The sequence below is a fragment of the Vicugna pacos genome, chromosome 6, assembly GCF_048564905.1.
Source record: "Vicugna pacos chromosome 6, VicPac4, whole genome shotgun sequence".
Classification (NCBI taxonomy): Eukaryota; Metazoa; Chordata; class Mammalia; order Artiodactyla; family Camelidae; genus Vicugna; species Vicugna pacos.
Window position 1 is genome coordinate 69,821,360 of NC_132992.1, and position 21,531 is coordinate 69,842,890.

Genomic DNA, 21,531 nt, shown 5'->3' on the forward strand with positions numbered 1-21,531 from the left:
AGACTGCCCCAAGGGAAATCGTGGTGAAACACCCCGACAAGGCACATCCATCCGTCCATCCATCATGAGCTCTCCCTGATGCAGGAGCCTGGAGATAGAGTCATGGTGCAAGGGGAGGGAAGAATCCCACAGACAATGGCAGACAATCTTCCTGCTACATCATGAGTGCTCAGAATTTTTTTTTTAACCTGCCCCTAGTTTTTCTTTAAAAATACAAATGTGCAGTTTTCTCTTCTGGGTGCTTATTATTTTGAGGAGTTAAGCTCATCATATTTCTTTAGATTTACACATCAACTTACTCCCAAGGAGCAAGAAGTTTAAGAGTCATTATTTCATTTATCCCCATCAGATAAAGGCTCATGGGGACGGAGAAGGGGGTATTGTTATCTCTTACCCCACAGGGGAAGAGATTGGAGGGGGCCAAAGCCCTGATTTCCTGAGATGGTGGCAGGCCCGGGAATCCATCTGCTCATTCCTCAGGGGTGCCATTTTCTTGGCTACCCTGGACTCCCTGTTTTGTGATTCATAAAGCTCAAAATAGATGAGGTTCACAATGAGGACCCATTGCCCAGGCTGCACCCTGCAGGCCCTTGTTACTGCTTGTTTAGAAGCCCAGGACAGCCACACAACAGAAGGACTGATCCTTCCCCCAGGAGGTGGTCCCCACTCTCTGCTGTGCCTACCCACTTGCCCCTAAGCCAGCACACAAGGATGGGCCCCTGTCGGCAGTACCCAGAGATCGGCAACACAGATGAGCATTCCCCTCCCCCCTGAGAACAGGAAAACACCCACACTGTCAAAGGAAGCTCGCCACTGGGCTGGTCAGCAGGCCACATCAGTGCAACTTAGCAGGAAGGTGAGGGAGGCGAGGGACGGTGGGAATGGATTGAGTCGGGAAATGGATCGAGCGAATACAGATCACTGGAAAGTGCAAAAAGCTGTCTGGGGTGAAATCTCAGCTCCAGTACCATGCACTGCACACTTGGCCTTGATCTCCTCATCTGTAGAGCTGGAGAGCTCATATCCTGGTGTTGTTACGGGGCCAGAAGAGATAATGGACTTATAGCATCTGCAGGGGAGGATGCTCGGTTAATGGGGGAGCACCCTCCTTTTTGCTTCCCAATGTCTCCATCTCCTTGTGCTTCTCGGCCAAACTCCTCGCCTTCTGACACTCTCAGACCATCAGGTACCAGGAGGCACAGCTCCCCCAGCCTGGGCGTGGGCCCAGGGGGAATGGAAGTGAAGGAGCCAAGTCTGGAGCAGTTAAGAGGATAGGCGAGGCTGAGGACGAGGCACGGCTGGGAGGGCAAGATGCTGCTCTAGTCCAGGGGACGCTGTCCTGCAGATTTGGAAATCACAGCAGAACCACCTGGAAGACCTTGCTCTTTCCATTCACTTGATAAGTCATTATTGAGCACTTACTGTGTACTGGGCTCTGTTCTAGGTGCTGAGGACACAGCTGAGAACAAAAAACAAAAGTTCTTGCCCTCACAGAAGTTACATTCTAGTAGGGGAGAAACAAGACATAAACAAGCAAGACCCATACTATGGCAGATGGTAATTGGTGTTTTGGAGAGAAACCGAGCAGAGGAGAGGAAGCTGGAGTCCCAGGGGTCAGGGGAGGGTAGCTGCAGCTTTAGATGTGGCCAGGAAAGCCAGAACCTGAAGGAGCAGGGAGGGGGCCATGCTGCCGTCCAGGAAAGGACATTCTAGACAAAGGAGCCATCAGCGCCAAGGCCCTGAAGCCGGAGCCTGTCCGCCTAGAGCACAGTGAGCCTGAGGGCAGAGCAGGAGCCCAGTCCCGAGAGCTCCCGGGCCTTGAGGGGCTGTGCGGGCCACTGCGAGAATGCTGACTTCTGCTCTGAGTGCCATCTGAAGCCACGGGCAGTTTCGAGCAAAGAGCGACATTATGACGCCTATATTTTAACACTCAGAAAACAACTGAAGGAAGGCGAGGGCAGCAGCAAGACCAGTTAGGAGCGACTGCAATAGGCGTGGAGCCCTGCCAACGAGCCAGCGCTTAGGAGAGGGCATGTGTGATACAGACAAGCCCTGCCTTCGCAGCACCTGCGTCCTGGTTGCCAAGTACAGCCAGAGGGCAGCCGCCTGGCCCCTGAGCAGGGGCATCCCCACCCAGTGAACCAGGATAGAGGCCGGGTGTGGAGGCTGGGGACCGAGTGCCAAGGGGCAAAGGTATATAGAGCCATACAGAGTGAGTCCACAGAGGAGCGGTTCTCTAAGAAGGCAGATCAGCCTAGGCCAAGGGCAGGAGAAAAGACCCAGCCACACAGGCCTGGCCTAGCACCATGGGATGACAGGTGTTAGTAAAAGCAGAGAGGAAGCCTTCCAAATTTATCTCTGTGCCCCCGGCAACGGTGCCAGAGGACTGAGCTCTGGGACACAGGGGTGAGTCTGGGAAAGCTGTGGTTCTGGTAAAGGTGGATCCCACAGCCAGATGCCAGGCCTTCTCTCCTTGATATAAAAGATACTAGACTTGGGCTTTTAAAAGATTCTAAGGCAGAAATGGGTTCCCATGCTGACCAGACAGCACATGTTCTTCCAGCTGGGTGGTGAGCTGCCTGCAGTGAGCACATCCCTGGTGCCAGGGACAGAGACAGCGTCAACTGAGATCCCCTGGGCCCAGCCAGCAGGACAGCACAGAGGTGGCATCACAGTGCCTCCTCACACTGGCCAAGCCCTCCAGCTCCACCATCCCACGTGACTGTCAGAACAACCCTGGGGAAGCAAGCAGTGCAGCTGCAGTGACCCACATTTCACAGATGAAGAATCAAGGTTAGAGTGGTTATTGCTCAAAATCACAAAGCCAGTAGGTAGAGGGGTCTGAACTTGAACCCAGACCTTGTGATTCCTATTTGGTGCCTTTTCTCCTGCAGAGCACAGCTGTTCAGCACAGTGGAGGCCCCTACTACCCCAAACCAAAGATGGCAAAGCTGGGACAGAGCCCCATAGCCCAGGCTGGGAATCAGATGGAGAGGCCAGGTCAGCTGCCAAAGGTGCCTCCTCTCCTGCTCAGCCTCAGTCATCTGGGATGTGGGCATGATGGGAGCCAAGCCTTGTTCTACAAGCTTGAGACCAGACACCAGGCACCTTTCTTCTTTTCATCCCTTGAATAAATCTTTGCTGTCCGCCTACTATGTGCCAAGCCCGTGCTGGGTGTTGGGGTTACAGATGGAGTATCGGGTGGGCCCCTGCCCTCAAACGTGTGCACTGGGGAGAGATACAGGTGAACAGGCGCTGGTGTAACAAGGCGATTCCTCAGTCTTACAGCCCTTGCCCTAAACGTGACTCTGCTGGGTCCGAATGCAAACCACGGTCCGGGAAGCTCAGCAGCAGGTGTGCGGGCCGCCCGGCCGACTCCCAGCTGCGGCCCGTTTCCTGCGCCAGCCCAAGCGCCCAGAGCCCCGCCGAACGCACACAGTGCCGGCGCCCCGGCCCGGGCCCTCGGCCCCGGCTCCTTTCCCCAGACCGCCTGGAAGGCAAAAGGAGCGTAAGGAGCCCGGGCACGGGGCCGGGGCTGGCGTGGCCTGCCCACCACTCTCCGGCTCTCCTGCTCACGACGCCAACAAGAGCTGAAGAAGCAGCTGTTGCGGCCTCCACGATGGATGGCGGCAGCTCTGACACGGCAGGAAAGAGATAAATGACTGGTCATTTCCCCCTGATGCACTTGAAGGCATCCATTCTCCCGGCCGTACCAAGCTCAGGCAACCCCCCTCGCAGAGACAGATAAGCTCTGACAGATGAGGGTGGGAACCCAGCGTCCTTCCCCCTCGGAAGGACACAGCCAGACTCCTGCGCGGGCCGGGAGAAGGTCACGCTGCCCGTTGGCTCACACCTGGCCGGGGGCTCCACGGGTCCCTTCCTCGGCGTCCCTGCATCTCGCCCACCCCCGCCCCCGGTTCATCCCTGTGCGGAGCACACGGGGGAGGGGAGGCAGGGGGCACAGGGAGCCAGCTGACAGGCTCATCAATCTGGGGCTACATGCTTGGCACTTTGGCGTTCCTTAAGCTGTTTCTGGATGGGGAGGGTGCTGGAGGAGTCGGGGAGACTGTCTCGAGGAGAAGAGAAATCACACCGAACATCAGAGAGCAAATGGTGGAAGGAGCCGGGGACTATTAGAATGTGGGCCATGTACAAAAGCAGTAGGGAACTAATTAAGATTCAGGATTTTCAAAAGCTGGGGAAGTTGGCCGCAGCCTGCTCCCATCTGTAGACTTCTGGCAGTGCAGTGTGGCCAGGACACCCTAGGCGGGCAAAGCCGGCCTCTCCACCGCTGCCCATGCAGGCAGGACTCAGGCCTCTGTGCCTGGACCGCCCCCTTGGGGGTACCCCTCCAAGGGTCCTGTGACTGCTTGTTGGCTGGCAATGGCACCCGCTGCTTTGGGGCACCCTAGCCTATCATCTCCACAGGGTTCCTGCCCAACTGTTCATGTTCCCCCAACAACATGTGGTAGGGCGGTGATTATCCTGGTCATCCATGCCCAGTCATTGGGTGGCTGCCAAAAAACACAAGGGAAAGAACCAGAACCCTATTCCTGGCTTCCTTCCTTCTCATCACCCTTGGAATCTGGCAAGGGTGGCAAAGAGCCATGCTGCTCCCCAAGTGTCCTGGAGCAAAAGGGATTTACAAGGCCCCAGGTACATTCCAGGAGGCCTGCTGATCCAATGATGCCAGGATGAACGTGTGTATTGAGTCCTGGAGCAACATGGCGCCAGTAAGTAGGTTCCCCCATAGGGTTCTTTCCTTGGCTTCACCACTGATATCCCCTGGGAAATTAACTTCCTAATTCAATGCCACAGTTTTCCCAACCTCTATACATAACAAAGATAAAATCTGCTCTAGACCACAGGAACCAAAAAATCTGGGGTTAGAAGATGCTAAACTGATCTAAGCAGACTACCTGTGCATTTAATCCAGGACACAAGTAAAAGTTTGTTCTCAGCCTTTTTCCTTTTCTTCATTAAAAAAAAAAAAAACAGTGAAGTTAAAGGCTCTTTTTTAATCAGCTGGCTTTTGCCCAATATCTGCCCTGCTTCAGGGCCTTCTGGTGGATATTTACACCCACCTTTCTCTCCTGCCATCTCGGCTTTCCCTTTGCAAGGACAGAGCTCCATTCTTGGGGAAACAGTCCAGGGGAGGCCCGCCTCCGCACCAGTCCCCACCCAAGTCTTCATGTTGCCTGAATTGTGATGGCTGCGCCTTGAAACACCTTGCATTTGCCTCTGCAGCCAAGTGCAAGCTGCAGGGAACACTGAACTCCATTGTCAGTCAGCAGAGAGAAATAATGCTGTATGTGTTGTCCTTCAGATGCCCAGGCAGGTAGGAGGTTGCAAGATGTTTATTCAAGACTGATTGGAGGGGTAATGTTAGGCGTGAGAAACACAGAGGTCCAGGGACATTGAGAATGCTTTCAAATTCCAAAGAGCTCTCCCCAGCTCTCAGCCCCATCCCACCCCCACACAGACACATTTGTATTTTCAGCAAGTAAGTAAAGAAACATAGGCAGGATGGCACATTCACAGTGAGGGAGATGGGATGAGGACAGCAGGCCTGGGGAGTACTCCATCAGTGTATAATTTAGCCCAGAAACAAACGACTTCACAGCAACCACAATCTGCTCCCCGCTCCTGCTCCGAGATGTCACAGGTAAGCTCTGTGCTGTGTGGGGCTGAACCAGAAGTGGATGTTTCTGCAGCCCTGCCCTCAGCCCTTCTCCAAGGCCCCTTAGCATTCCTGAATGGACACCCCCTCCCCTTGCCCTGACCTGGTTTCCTGACAAAGCTCTCGGCTCTGAAGACCTGGGGTCAAGGACCACTCTAACCCACATTATACCCTGGCCTTTGTTGCTGAAAGCTGCCCACCACTGGCTGGACTCAGGCAGGGACACAAAGGAAGATGGGAGGGGCAAACTGGGTGTTTCCATGGCAAATTGGGTGTTTCCATGGCAAATTGTTTGTGGCATCTCCTTATTACGCATAAAAAGGTCTGACATGGAAGGAAACTCATGCCTTGAGACAATTCCGCTCCAGGCCAATGCCCCATCTCTCACTAATCAGGGGAAATTCTCTCTCCCTCCCCTGAGGACACAAGGCGCTGATGGTGGAGCCCAAGAGAGGAGAGGATGGGCATCCACAGGGCCTGGGTGGTAGAGGGGTGCCAAGGGTTGGCTGGCTCATTCATTGGTTTTCTTTCAACATAAACTCACTCTTTCAGTTTCTATAGATTTAAAGAGATTCAGCCCAAGATGGACAAATTGATTATCAGTTTTCTACAAGGTTTGCCCAAAGAGGATTATACATAATATTGTGCAATTTGCTTTCTTTCTTTCCACTTAAAATATAGCTTGGATGTCTTTCCACTTTTTCTACTTGTTCCTTTAAAGGACAGAATAGTATTCCAGTGTATGAATGTACTATATATTTAACTAGTCCCCTACTAAGGCACCTTCTGGTTGTTTTCATTCTTTGTTTGTTGTTCTTACAAACAATGCCACAGTGGACAACCTGATACATTCTGACTATATATTAATTTATAGGATAAATTCCCTAGCCATAGAATTTATAGGTCAAATGGCATGTGATTTTTAAATACTGATAGGTGCTATGCACTGACCTTCAAAAAGGTTACATCCAACTCCACTTCAGTGTGCAAAAGAGAGCAGGCCCCCAGCCTCTCCCTCCATCTCTGAGAGGTGGGCACATGGTAGGTACCTGCACAGGGACCCCTGCCAAGGGGACATAAAAGGGCTGAGAGCCAGTGTGTGCTCTCCTAACCCACCAGAAGGGGCGCTGTTTATAAACGTCCACCCAGAGGGGGCGCCGCCTTCTACATTTGCACAAAGATGCCATACGGGCTAGTTGGGACCCTGGATGAAGAACCTTTTCTGAAACTCTGGCTTGTGTGAAAAATTCAAACGCAAACGTGTGTCACCTCCAGGAAGAGAGTGGTACATTTCTTGGTCACGCTACTGTGTGTTCTCTAGACGGGCCCTGATGCTCTGAGGTCTGAGCCCGAGGGGCCCCATCACTGACTCCCAGACACTCCCCAGGCATCTTTATTCACAACTTAACAGTCACAGGCTGGTGAGGAGGTATATCCTAAGAGTCAGGCCCGGCCCAGTGGTACAGACTCAGAACATGATACAGAAACGACACACGTGTGGCCCAAGGCTTTGGGGCTTTTGTTTTTGTTTTCAGTAGGCTTAGTAGTAGGTCTGATTACCCAGAGAGGGAACAAGTTCACCGAGGAGGATCTCTGTCATTTGAAAAGCCCTGGACAGCTTACTGTTTCTCAGCGCCTGCTAGGTGCTGGTGTGGAGCAGCCAGCCTGCCTTGGGTGGACCCGACTTGGCTAGGGTCTTGTGCCACCATGAGATATGGCTACACCTCTGAGGGCACATCCTCAATGAGCCTGGCGCTCATCCTTCCAGAGAGGGTCGTCCCACAGGTCCCTGGCCATCTCTGACACTGGGCCTTTTCCTGCTGAGGCCTGGAACAGCCACCTGAGCCTCTGCCCCAAACGTGAAGGCAAAGCCCAAGAAACCTTTCATGTGATCACAGATATAGATACGGTGCCACTGGGCACTTGGCAGCACACTGCCAGCCCCAGGGTCTTCCTTTACCCTCTCCACATTCAGCACTAGGAGGCCTGTGTTAAAAGTCTGTAGACAAAAGGACCAGACACTGGTAAAGCAGCTTCTAGCCTCAGTCCCTACCAATAGTGAGAATATAGGTTATCAGATTCGTGAGCAGCACAGTAAATCCAGCTTGGCTTTGCCAATAGCCTATTAAATGAGCTTATAACACTTTTACCCCTTCATTCCTTCTCCAGTTCCCAGAGCTATGGTTATATCACCGAAGGAAGTGATAGAAATGAAAATGCTTCATAATTTTGTAAACTAGTGTGCTGTTCAGATACTGGTTATTATAAGGAGGATTCAATCAGAGTGCCCCATCTCCTCAGTGGCAGTAATTGGTGGGGTAGACCTAAACCCACTCAGCTAATCAGTCCTTCCAGAGACTTCTCTGCCACAGCTACTGAAGGGAACAGCCTTTCTGCTGGGTATGATGAGTGCTGAGTCTATGGCTGCTGGTGGCTACTTTGCTTGTCCCATGAGGACAAGAGAGTGTTAGAGGTAGAAAGAGAGACACAAAGCCCTCACTACGATGTTTGAGCCCCTGGATGCAGCTTTGCCTGAAGCCCAGATCAACGCTGGGTTCAGTGTTACATGAACCTATTTCCCTCTTTTTGCTTAAGGTAGTCCAACTTAAGTGTCTGACATTTATGACTGAAGAAATGTCAACCGTCTCTTGGGTGCATTTTAATAATTAATGTATTAGTTTTACAATCATAAAATAAAGTTTTTAAGGGAAAAAACTTGTTGAAATTTCTTTAAAGAAACTTAAGTTAGCATACCAGCAGCAGCATGAGGAATCAGAAACAGCACTGAACAGAGAAATCGAGCAACCTGGATTTTCTGCCGGTTCCCACAGGAATTGCTGTGTGAATTTGAGCAAGTCTCTCAACCTGTCTGGACTTCAGTGAAATAAAGAATTGTAATTAATGATGTCCGAGGTATTTTACAGTACTATATGTCTTTGATTTTATAGAAGACCATCCAATAAGTCTGATATAAAGTGTTCTTAATAAATACTTTTTATATGAATATTAAGAAGAGACTTTAAAAAAGAATAAAGACTAAATTGGTGTCAAGTATTTATAATAAAATCATTTAAATTAACAAGTTACATATGAGATGTCCTCACATACATGTAAAATATTCATTGCATTGCTGGTTAAATTGGAAAAATTAGAAACAAAAATTGGGAACAGCCTGGTTAAATAAGTAGATATGCAATCATACAATGGAATATTGTGTAATTGTGAAAAAGAAATGAGGAAACTATATATTGACACGGCCAATGCCTGAGGCACATTTTTTAATGGAAAGGGCAAAGTGCAAGGTGGTTACGCTGTGTGCAAAAAGGAGGGGAAGGTCATATGGATGTAATTCCTGGTGCGTGTATGAACTCTCTCTTGAAGAATCCCCCAAAACATGGTACTATCGATGCCTCTTCAGAGACTGCGTCTTATTTTTCACCATACAATATATCCTTTTATACCTTTGGAATGTCAAAACATGTGACTGTATTACCTACTCAAAAATTTTTTTTGATTTTTAATTGAAAGGGTAAGAAAAAGCAAATACCATTACACATGGCTCATTTGATCCTTATGAGGAAGCTGCGAGGCTGTCTAGGAATCCCAGGTACCACTGTGCTATTTACAGGTGGGGAGATATACCCAGTGGGTTCACATACTCCAACATGGATGCACATCCAACTAGTGACAGAATAGTACCCTCGCTCAAAGCCCACACAGCCAGTGGGAGTGTGCTCCCCCTCTCGCCATAGCACCTACTGCAAAGCTCTGAGTGGGGTAGAATTAAATTGGTCCAGTTAAGAATCAAACCAGGGATTACCTCATCACTCATCCATGCCACGTCCAAGAGACCAAGACCAATGGATCTGGAACAGGTAAGGAGGGAGCCCCCACCTCCAAAATAAATTGTTCATATCGACAATTATTTATGTTTAATAAAGAAACAGGGACAGTGTGGAGTCATGTCATACTGACTGGTGGTCTCGCCACCTGTAAGTCTTCAAAGCCAGTGTTTCTCACACTTGGATATGCATTCTGGGGATGCAGTCCTGGGGATCTGATAAAATGCAAATTCTAACGCAGAGGGTCTGAGGTGAAGCTCAAGATTCTTCATCTCTACCAAGGTCCCAGTGCTGCTAGTCAAGACCACACTTTGAGTGTAATTCTAGAACCACAATGACTAATATGGCCACCACTAGCCATGTGTGTCAATCAAGCACTTGAAATGTGGTTAGTCTGCATTCAAATGTGTTAAAAGTGTAGGATATACACTGGAGTTAAAAATAATAACAAAAAAGTAAAGTATCTCATTCATAATTTTTATATTGTTTACATGTAGAAATGATATATTACATTAGATTAAATAGAATATTGTTAAAGTTAATTTCACCTGTTTCTTTTTCTTTTCTTTTCTTTTTTTTTTTGAATGCTGAGACTAGAAAACATAAAATGATACATGTGGCTTACATTATCATGCTTCGGGAGACTTGGCTCTCCCACAACTTGCATCTCAGGGAGCTTGAGACAACCTCAGTTTTTGCAAGGGTTTGTAAATTGTGCAAGACCATTTGAGAACTTGGGTGGAGCACCTACCCCTAACAAACAAAACTTTTGCACAAGTGAAATCTGGGTTAAAGTGAACAATCAAAGCATGCTTAACAATGGAAACGTGAGAAAGCATCCCAACAGCTGTAAGCAGAGATATTGCAGAGAAAAGGCAGCGTAAGGAGCCAGTGTGGAAAGGCAGGAGTGAGGTGACATCACTAGGCAACCAGCCTTGCCAGATCTGTGTTGTTTGGTGACAGTGGAAGGGGGTATGTCAGCTCTGCCTTTGTTCCACTTAACAGCACGGTTGCCACCACTCTGAGTCATGTCCCAGCTCTGGCATCCCCCAGACCAGAGGTTCCCTTAAAGCTAAGGACCCAGGGCAACCCCTTGGCCTCGCTGCAACCCACGAGGTCTAAAGATGGCCATCCGGTCAGAAGTGTAATAACAGATCAGTAGTCAAGAAGACTAACCAATTCCTTCTGCATGGCCACAAAGCAATCAACATCACCTAGAGGCAAACTCTGAACTGAAACTCTTACATTCCCATGTCCAAGATGGGTTCTGTTTTTAGTGGCTGGCCCTTTTCATGTAAGATGCTCCAGAAGTTCATTCACAGTAAGGGGGGAGAGGGTACAGGGTTCACTGTCCTCCTTAGAAACACACAGTCCGGGACAAGGTTGCTTTACTCGAAGCCACAGGAAGGTACCCCCGGCTCTAAAGGGCTGCAGTTCCTTCCACTCTGTTGCAAAAGTCATTCCTGCTGGGCCCGTTCCCACTCTGCGCCTGCTGGCTTTCCTCTCCTTGGGTAGCAAGAGAAAGACAAAAGAAAGGGGAAGGCCTGAGACCCCCAGAGAGAGGGAAGCCGGTGTGGGGGGGTGCACATGGACCTGGTTATTCCTGAGAGCACCACGTGGACACACTGTCCTGGAAAACTCAGCTCTATGGACAAAGCAGCCCCGCACTCCCCACCCTTCCCATCACAGGCCCAGCCAAGATCCACAGGGCACTGACCAGGTTTTATTTCCAGCAGCCGCAGCTTCGGATCCTCAGGCGGGTGCAATCGTCTCTTCTTACGCCAGCAGCGGGCAGGGTACGTGTACAGCTGGCCCGGGGCGAGGCCTGTGGACAGAGACAGTGTAAAGGTTAAAGGCTCCAGGCTGGAAGGGCCTTGGAAACCAACCCTGTCTAACTGTTTCATTCACAGTGAGAGGTCACACAGCTGGTAGACGGTGGAGCTGAGGTAGGATCTAGGTCATCTGACCCCAGGACCCTTGCTCTGTCTGCTCCACAGTGCTGTCTCAGCAAGCACGTGCCAAAATGAGCCATCACTGTGACCAAAACCAGTTCTTCTCTCCTGGCCCAGGAAGAAGATCAGAGGAACCTTCAAACCACAAGAGGGACTTTTCCAGATTTAACCTTATCACGGGGTTTCCAAGGCAGTGCGTATCCAGCTACTGCCCATCGACTGCCCCTCTGTCCAGGTCAAGCAGGTTCCCCTCCAGGTGGAGCAGCAGAGGTCAGTCCATCTACCTACAGACAGCCCAGACTGGGAAACATTTCAAGTAAACAGGATCAAGGAGCCAGATCTCCTACCCACTGGCTTCTTCCACCCACTGATGGCTTTAGGCAACTCACTGGAGCCAAAGGGAGCCCTGTGCAAACTCCATCAGAACATAAGCCTGCTCCTGAGACCAGGCTCCGTGCCTGCACAGCTGGCAGACGTACATCCCTGCCCTTTCCTGGGCCTCACAAAAAGAAATGAACAGGAGTCCAGTGGCCAGGCTTAAACGTGTCACACTGTCTCCCAACAGGAGTCTCCACTTAGATTTGGCCTTTGACACCACAGTTCCGCACCAGCATCATCTGTCATGCCAAGCAGCCCGGAGGAGCCTTCCTCCTCATCAGGCCACACACTTGTGGATCCTGTGGTGTGTAGCGTGGTAGCCAGAGGCCTTGCAGGAACGTGGACTCCCCACACTAGACCATGGTCTATTCCCAGAGAAAAAGGCAGGGTGGAGGCTGAGGGGAGAGGAAGAGGGCTGAAGACTGGTCAGGTCATTTGCAGACTAAGAAGACTGCCCAATGCACCCCCTAATAAACCAGCAAGCCAACTGACCCACCCCCGCCAGAGTGAAAGGCCTCGCGAGGACAGGACCTTGTCTTGCTCACGTCAGAATCCCCAGAGCCAGAACCGTGCCCAACACAGAGAAGAATCAAACTAAACATTTGCTGTTTGAATGAATGAATGAACGGAAATGTTCCAGTTCACTTTCATCAAAGTCACAACTCAGTCTTCTGTAGATACACGTGGCACGTGACAACTGTTAGATGCAGGCAGCCTCCCATGAGAGGGCCACTTCCTCGGCCTAGGACCATGGGGCTGAGAAAACATCACAACCCTGTTCCCATCTGCTGTCTTCCAATTTTAAAAGTTAAGAGAAAAACTGGCTTCATTTTTGCACTTTCCAGAGAAAAATCTACAAAAGTTTTATTGCTATATATCCATCCATTCATTTTTCATTCATACTTGTCATTTCTACCCATTTGGTTTGGATCCAAAGTAGAGGCAACTATTCCAGCACTAAAGGAAACAAAATTTTCAAATTCTTTTTATGTGCTAAGTTTCATTATTAATCACACAGCTGGTCCCACAGGTTGCTAGGCTGTGAACAAGTTGGGAGTCCTGACCCTTCCACCCCTACCTTTTGATTCTTAGAAACCATTGAGGGTGATGGAGCCTAGAGGCTCCGGAAAAATCTCTGATGTTATGAGCTAAGGGCCCATCACACCCTAGAGTCATTCTAATACTTGATTTTGTTGATAACTGCAAGGTCTTCTGCACAGTAGAAGGATCCTGAAGCTCTGAGCTCCTTGACTCGGAGGACTAGACTGGCTGGTTTATAGAAATCAATCAGAAAAAGTAAGCTTGGTCTCCGTCTCATGTGAGGTCCAGTTCTGACCTCTGTTTGAGGAGGGCATCACTGGGAATAGTTTGACGTTTCCGGTGTGGTTCACTCCAGGACCACGGCACCTCTCATCCTAGAATTCTCAAATGCATACACTGAGTCGGATTCCCTTCCAGATGTCTGGCCACTTCTGAGGCTGGTGTTCCCCAGGATTCCAGAGAAGGTCAAGTACAAGGGCTAGTCTGTTGCTCCATATCCCAGAACTAGTCCCATAAACCCCACTCTTCTTGTATTAGTGATTTTTAATCCAGGCTGAAGCCAAAAATCCCCTGGAGAATTTATTACCACCAATGCTCAAAATCCATGCCAGACCTACCCAATCTGAATATAGGTGGCAGGGGACAGGGCAGGGAAAAGTGAACGATTCTGTCTTTTTAAGAAACTTATAGATTGTTACCAAATCTGACAAAGAACCTCTGGATGTCTAAGCATCAGCTAGTCACTGCCTGGGTGTTCTCTCTCATGTACCAAGACTGGTTTAATGGTTTTTCCAGTGGGTTCCCGGTATTTTTCCCAAAGCATCTTCTTTGATTGCCTGCTTACTAGACGGTCATCCCCACTAGTTTCATAAGATCCAGGATGGCAGGAGCCATGTCCATCTCGAGTATCCACAACACTTAGCACAGTGCCTGGAAGGTACATCAAGAAATACTGGTTCAACCAGAAGAGAACCAGCCTGGGAAATGCAGAAGGGAATGACCATTGGCCTTGCTGTTTCTGGCTCCAGGAGAGTCCTCCACCCACATCCAAACCATCCAAGAGGGACCCCAGAAGAAGAGCTCAGAACTGAGCACAGAACCCACCTCACCCACCCCAAGATGGGAATCTGTGTCTTAGACTCCTTCTGGTCCCACAGGCTACTTCACTGGTATTTCCAACCTGACCAAAGGCAGGCGAGTGAGAAGGAACTGGTCTAGACCTGCATACTCAAGTAATACTAAGTGATAAGAAGTCGAAACTGTCGACACTTGTCCAGTTCCTCTGACCTCCCTGAGAATGTGGTCACTGCACTTGTGGGTCAGGGGCACCAAGATTGCCTCGGGCCACTCAGCTTGTAGCTGCAGGTCCACCTTCCGGGGAGAGTCCATTTTAGGAAGAAGTTTGAATGTCTAGAAGAAGGGATTGTCTATTTCATTCTTAAACTTTGGATTGAGAAGCTCCACAGTTGAGAGGAAGAGCACAGGCCCTCGAAACCCATTCTCTGTCACCTTAGAAATCTCACCACACCTTTCTGAGCCCATCACCTCCCCTGTAAGATAAGGGTGTTAGTAATACCTACCTTACAGGGACTGTCATGGGGATAAGCTGATATTCAAGAAGCTCTTTATAACCATGAAGCCTCATACAAATGCCAGTTATTAATTATCATGAGCTAGCTGACTCAGACAAGCCTGGACTCTCTGCCCACGTGGCAGGACAAGGCCCCCACCAGCTTGACAAGGCTGCTCTTTGCTCCATTAGCCACAAGGATGGAAACAGGCCTCCCTTTGATGTCTGCTTCGACTGGTATCAACAAGCAAATGGCCCCAAGAACTCTCTCAGGGCTCCCGCCCCCTTCCTTGCCCTCCTCCCTGAGCTGACAGGCACCAGGGTGCCTTTATAGGGCCAACACGTTCAGCCCTGGAGTTCCACTTATAGAGGGATGAGCAGAGCCTCGTGAGAGTTATGTTGTTTATCTCATTAGAACAGGAGGCACATAACTCAAAGCCCGTGTGTGCGGTAGATGGAGGAGGGAGGAGGGGGAGGCGGGGGATGGAGGCACAGCTGCAACCGGGGAAATTAACCTGAAGGAGTGAGCCTGGGGCCGGGGGGGATATGGAGGAGGGGAGAGGGAGGTGGGAGACAAGAGCGGGGACCAGCCCTCTCGGTAACCAAGGCCACAGCTCCCCCTCCACTCACACACCCCAATGAGCAAACTGCTTTTCTATTACTTTGAGCTGCAACTCCAGGTACAACACTCACACTCATGTGCAAGCACAGACATGACGGACACACGCGCGCGCACACACATCCACACAGGAACTCACACACTGGCTGCGGGGAGAACTGGCTCCATAGGAAAATTCAGCAGGATGAGCTCGACGCCTGCACAGTCGGCAGACTCCAGACAGACCGCTTGTTACACGCGTGGCCCCGGTTCAGCAGGTGGATCCTGAGTGTTATGAGCACCTCTGACAGATACAGCGTGAGCCATTAAGAATTCTGAAGGTGAAATGGGATGGGAACGATTTGAAAAGAAACACTGGAGTGGCTTCCTCTTCCCCTGAAGGGAGCTGAGCGACGGCAGTTCAAGCCCACCAGGGAAGGGCTCTGCCTGTAGCAGCTCAGGGAGTTGGCCGCGCGGCTGCCATGGAACCCTCCCTCAGTGGCAAGCTCATTACTTTGAAGGACGCTGTCCCACTGTTGGCCAACTCTTATCGGGACAGAATCTCGCCTCGTCCTTATTTTGAATAAAAACCAACCTTCCTGTTGTGTATTTATATCAGTGTGTCCACCCACTGTCCCAAGAGTAGACAAGTATCTTCATCCCAACCATCCATCCCATCCACCTGGTTGGGTCTGAAGGAGAGCAAACTGTGAAGACAAAAACTGGAGGGGAATGGGAGTTAGGGGAAAGAGGCAGTGACTACACCTGCTCATGAGCCTGAGATTCTTCACCAAGACTGCGTGTCAGAACCGCCTAAGCAGTTATTGAAAAGGACAGATAGGCCTGGTTCCAGCCCAATCCTACTGAACCAGAATATCAGAGATTCACCAAAGCAGCTGTAGTTCGAAAGCCTCCCACACAAGGAACTTTACACGAGATCAAAACTTACTCATGTTTATTTCCCCAGGGTGCAGCACATAATAAGTGCTCCATTAATATCTGTGGTTGAAAATGCCAACTTGGACCAACTCTACAGAGCTGGAGGGATGAGTGATAAGCCCCTAGGTAGGACTTGAGGGGCTGGGATGATGTATTTCACAAGTACTTACAGCATGTCATTTCTGGTGTTCTGCCCTCCCCTCTCCTCTTGGCTCGTTTAAGAGCAGCCCTCACCTCACGGACCACCTCTTCAGTGAAGCACTCTCTCTTCCCTGAAAGTTTGCAGTCCTGGGCATTCAGCATGGCTCTCTATCTGGCTCACCAAGCATCCCCTTTCTGCCTCCCCTCCCCTTCTTCTCCATGAGCTTCTCTCTAAGAGTCAATTTCCGTGTCCCATGTGCCAGGACTTTGCTAGCAAAGTAGACCTCAAATCCAGAATGCTGCCTGCTTCTTCTGGCCCAGAGGTTCCCAGGCCCCTCACTGGTCCCTTCGCACTCAAAAGCTGTCACAGTAACGGTAGCTAACATTTCTTGAGCTCTCACTCTGTCCTAGGCTAACACCTCACACTCACTGTTATCTCATTGTGCCAACAAGCCTACGAGACATTTAAACGATGAGGACAGTGAGGCTAACAGTGATTAAGTAACTGGTGCAGGGTCACATAGATCATAAGGGTAGCCTAGTCCCCAGTCCACACTCGAAACCTCTCCACTATCCTGTAGAACTCTCCTCCGAGCCATTCCATTGCTGGTCCACACACAGAAGGCTTAAAACACTTTAAGAGTCCTGCCCTTGAGAAAGCAGCTCCCTATACCAAAACACTTAGGAAAAGAGTCCCCAGTCCATCCACTCTCCTCCATCAAGCCACTTGCGGAATTTATTGTGTCCTTTCTTATCACCAACTAAAATTGCTCATGGAGAAAGCACCTTGGTGATATAAAAACAATGTAGTAAGGCACAGAAGATGTGTGGAGAATCAGATACTCACCAGGACATGCTTTCTAAATTTGTCAAGAGATCTTTCTTCAGTAATAACATTATAATGTGAGAGGGGAGCTTAGAAGTTATTGGATCTGACTCTTACCTGATACAGGAGCTGCCTCTCCAATATCCCTGACTTGAGTCTCCACCCTGGGCTCCATTGAAGTAATTCTAGACCTAACCCTTCCATGAAGAAGTCTACTATGCTGTTGAAAGAGTCTGCTATTAGAAATATACCTATCAATCTCATCCACAACTGGTGAGAATGCAAAATGGCACAACCCTATGAAGGGAAATTTGACATCTCTAGCAAAATTGCATATGTATTTGCCCTTTGATTGCCCCAGCAATTCCACTTCTAGGAATCTATATTGTAGGTTCATATGCAAAAATACAAAAATATGCATTTATTGTAGTATTTTCAAACCTAGAAAAAGACTGGAAACAATCCAAAGTCCATCTATAGGGACCTGGTTGAATAAACAATAGTATATCCACACAATGGGTATAATGAAGCCATTGAAATATACACTGCAATGGGATATATTATTAAGTGAAAAAAGCAAGGTGGAGAATAGTGTGTATAAAATACTATTGTTTCTTTAACAAATGAGGATATACACACATATATATATATACATATATTGTGTTTGCATAGGAGTTTTTCACAGAAAGATATACAAAAAAGATTTCTTAAAGCTACTTACAGAGAACAAATAACAACATAATATTAACAAGTAGAAGAGAAAGTTGCCTTTAGAAAAAAGAAAGAAACAGTGTAGAAGAACAGAAATAGAGCTAGACTCTCTCTCTGAATATACCATGCTTTGTAGATTTGACTTTAGAACCATGTAAATATTTTATATGATTTCAAAATTAAATTAAATTGAAATATAAAAGGAACATCTGTTTCTGGCTAAGACAGTGTATCAAGGATCAGACTTACCTTCCCACCTAAAACCAGGAATGAGAGAAGAAAATGAAACAAGAGTTTTTAAGACACTGGACATCAGACAATGAAGGGAAGTGATCCCTGAGACACTGGAACTAAAAAGATGAGCCCTATGATTGCCCCAGCTTACTGCCTCGAGAGGGTTTTCAGACTGCAGCACAGGGAAGAGGAACATGGGTAGAACCCAGAAAACTCCCTGAGTCTAAGTTGAAGAGAAAGAGCTGAGAGTCTGGGAAGATCCAGATGACTAGAATTCAAGAAACAGAATAGTAAACAGAAGAGAGCTGCACAGAGAAAGAACTGTGGAGATCCACAAAGGGTCCTCTCCAAGTAATCAGCTCAGTGCTAAGCTTGCATGCTTGTGAGGAAACTACTCAATACTGAGGAAAGAACCACCTGGTAAGACTAGACGTAACAGTGCCTTAAGTTCACAGGGGGCTGGGAAAAGTCTGGTCCCACCAGCAAGCTGGGAAAGCCTCATGATTCATGGAGTACTGGGTAGGGTATAGAGAATGGTCTTGCCTCACTAATAGGGAATAATTAGACCTAGACTAAGCACTGCTCCAGTTACACCTAACAAATCTTAGAAGCAAGACAAGAAAAGTTTGAATTGTTTCCAAGTAATTTGACAATGTCTCAAAACAAAGCTCCAGAATATTTATAGGAATAAAAATATATATACAGCACCCAGCAAGGTAAAATTCATAATGGTGGGAATCCAATTCAAAATAGAAGGCAGGTGAAGAAGCTGGAAAATATGACCTATAATGAGAGGGAAAAAAATCAATTGAAAACAAACCAGAATTGACACTGATATTAGAGTTAGAAGCAAGAACATTTAAACAGTTATTATTCGTATTTCAGTTGTTCAAAAGCTAAAAATAGGATATTTTTTAAAAGATTCAAATTCAACTTCTAAAAATGAAAACTACAATGTGTGAGATTAAGAAAAAAAACTGGATGGAATTAATGTCAGATTAAACATTGCAGAAGAAAAGATCAGTACACTTAAAAACACAGCAACAGAAACTATCCAAAATAAAACCCATGGGGAAAGGAGAATTTAAAGAAGAAGGAGGAGGAGGAGGAGGAGGAGAACAGCATAGTGGGACATCTTCAAAGAGCCTAACATATGTATAATTGGAGTCCCTAAGGGGCAGAGAGGGAAGAAAAAATACTTGTAGGGAAAAAGGCTGGAAATTTTCAACATCTGATGAAAACTATAAACCTACAGATACAAGTAGCTCAACAAAACTAAGCACAAGAAATCTGGGGGGGGGGGGGACTGTAACAAGGAACATCACAAGCAAAACTGCTCAAAAACAGTGATAAAGAGAAACTATTAAAAGCAGCCAGAGGAAGGACCCACATTACACATAAAGGAATAAAGATAAGGATGATTAGTCATCAGATACAAAGCAAGCATGAAAACAGTGGTTCAACATCATTACAGTACTGAAAGGGATGAAAGAAACCTGTCAATCTAGGGTCTATACCCAGCAAACATATATTTTTAAAAACTAAGGCAAACTAAGGATATTTTCAGACATACAAAAGTTGAAAGAATAAATCATTGGCAAATCTACACTATGAGAAATGTTAAAGGAAATCCTTTATTAATACTAGATCCAAATATATATCTACACCAAGAAACAGAGAGCATCAGAAATGGCTTAGTACATCAGTAATTATACAACATGTTTTTAATTATTATTCAAAACTCTTCAAAAGATAATTGGCTAAACAAAAATAATGGCTATGCAGTATGAGGTTTGTACCACAGGTGTAAATAAAATGTATAACAATAGCACAAAGGTCATAGCCAATACTTTTATTTTAGAGTACACTTGTGTTAGTTTCCAATTGCTGCTATAAAGAATTGCCCCAAACAGAGGTTTTAAACAACATGAATTTTTCACTTAACAGTTCCAGAGGTGTCAGAAGTCAAAACTCAGCCTTATTGAGCAAACATCACAGTGTCAGCGGAACTGCATTCCTTCTGGAGACTCCAGGGGAGAATCTATTTCCTTGACTTTCCTGGCCTCTAGAGGCCACTTACATTCTTTGGATTGTAGCCCCTTCCTCCACTGCATCATTTCAACCTCTGCTTCTGTTGTCACATCTCCTGCTCTGACTCTGACTTCCTGCCTCCCTCTTTTAAAGACCCTTATGATTATATGAGGCCCATTTGGATAATCTCAGATAAGCTGCCCATCTCAAGGTCCTTAACTTAATGACATCTGCAAAGTCCCTTTGGCCATGTAAAGTAGCATATTCATAGGTTTCAGAGATTAAGATGTGGACATCTTTGGGGTGGGGGGCATTATTCTGTTTACCACAATACTATTATAGAGTCCATATCCTATTCATCAAGTATTATAATATCACTTAAAGGTAAACTGTGGTTAAAGATGCATACTATAAACACTAAGCAATCATTAAAATAACAAAACAGAGTTAGAGTTAACAAGCCAACAAAAGAGATAAAATGAAATAATTAAAAATTCAATTAACCCCCAAAAAGGAAGAAAATGAAGAAAAATCAGACATATAAAGAGGAAACAAATAGCAAAATGATGGATTTAAACCCAACGATAACAATAATCACATTAAATATAAATGATCTAAGTGCAATTAATTTTAAAAAATCAACAGGTTACAATTAAAAAAGCAAGACACAGCTAAGTGCTACCTACTTTTAACAAAAAGACACAAATAGATTAAAATTAAAAGAATGGGGAACGATATACCATGCTAACACTAATTAAAAGAAAGATGGAATAGCTATATTAATACTATAGAAAGTAGATTTCAGAGGAAAGAATATTAGTAGAAATTTAAAAAGTCATTATATAATGACAAAAGGATCAATTTATCAAGAGGACATAACAATACTAAATGTTTATGTACCTAATAACAGAACTTTAAAACACATGAAGCAAAAACTTAAAGAACTGTAAGAAGAAATAGTCAAACTCACAATTATAGTCAGAAATTTCCATTCTTTCTGGATAATTTATAGTTTACAGACAAATAGAAAGATTGGTAAGAATGTTGATTTGAGCAATACTATCAACAACTTGATTTAATTGATATTTCTAGAACATTCCAAGCAACAATAAGAAAGTACACATTCTTTTCCAGATGAAAGAGAACATTTATCCAAAATAGACCATATTCTGGGCCATAAAACAAGCCCCAGTAAATTAAGAGAAGAGAACATTTATCCAAAATAGACCATATTCTGGGCCATAAAACAAGCCCCAGTAAATTTAAAAGGGTCTAAGTCATACAGAGTATTCTCTGACCATATGGAATTAAACTAGATATAAATAACAGGTATATCTTTGCAAAATCTCCCAAATATTTGGAAACTAGCATACTTCTAAATAATCCATGGGCAAAAGAAGAAATAAAAAAGGAAATCAGAAAGTATTTCAATTGAATAAAAATAAAAACACAATATCAAAATTTATAAAATGAGACTAAAGCAAGTATTTATATTTAGGGAGAAATTACATTAGAAAAGAAAGATTACAAATCATTAAACTCAGTTTCTTCTTTAAGAAAAAAGCAAAAGAGTAAATTAAATCCAAAG

The 21,531-nt window shown here is 46.6% G+C and overlaps 1 protein-coding gene across 4 annotated transcripts in view; it reads right to left on the reverse strand.

Moving 5' to 3' along the window:
- DPF3 (double PHD fingers 3) overlaps positions 1-21,531 on the reverse strand; it is a 194,502-nt gene that overhangs the window by 110,251 nt on the left and 62,720 nt on the right. For all 4 annotated transcript variants that reach the window (XR_012073736.1, XR_012073735.1, XM_072963369.1 and 1 more), the window contains exon 3: positions 11,240-11,347. Coding sequence is in view for 2 of the 4 variants with exons in the window: in XM_072963369.1 (XP_072819470.1) it covers positions 11,240-11,347 (108 nt within the window). In the remaining 2 variants the exon portion in view is untranslated. The remainder of the gene's footprint in view (positions 1-11,239; positions 11,348-21,531) is intronic.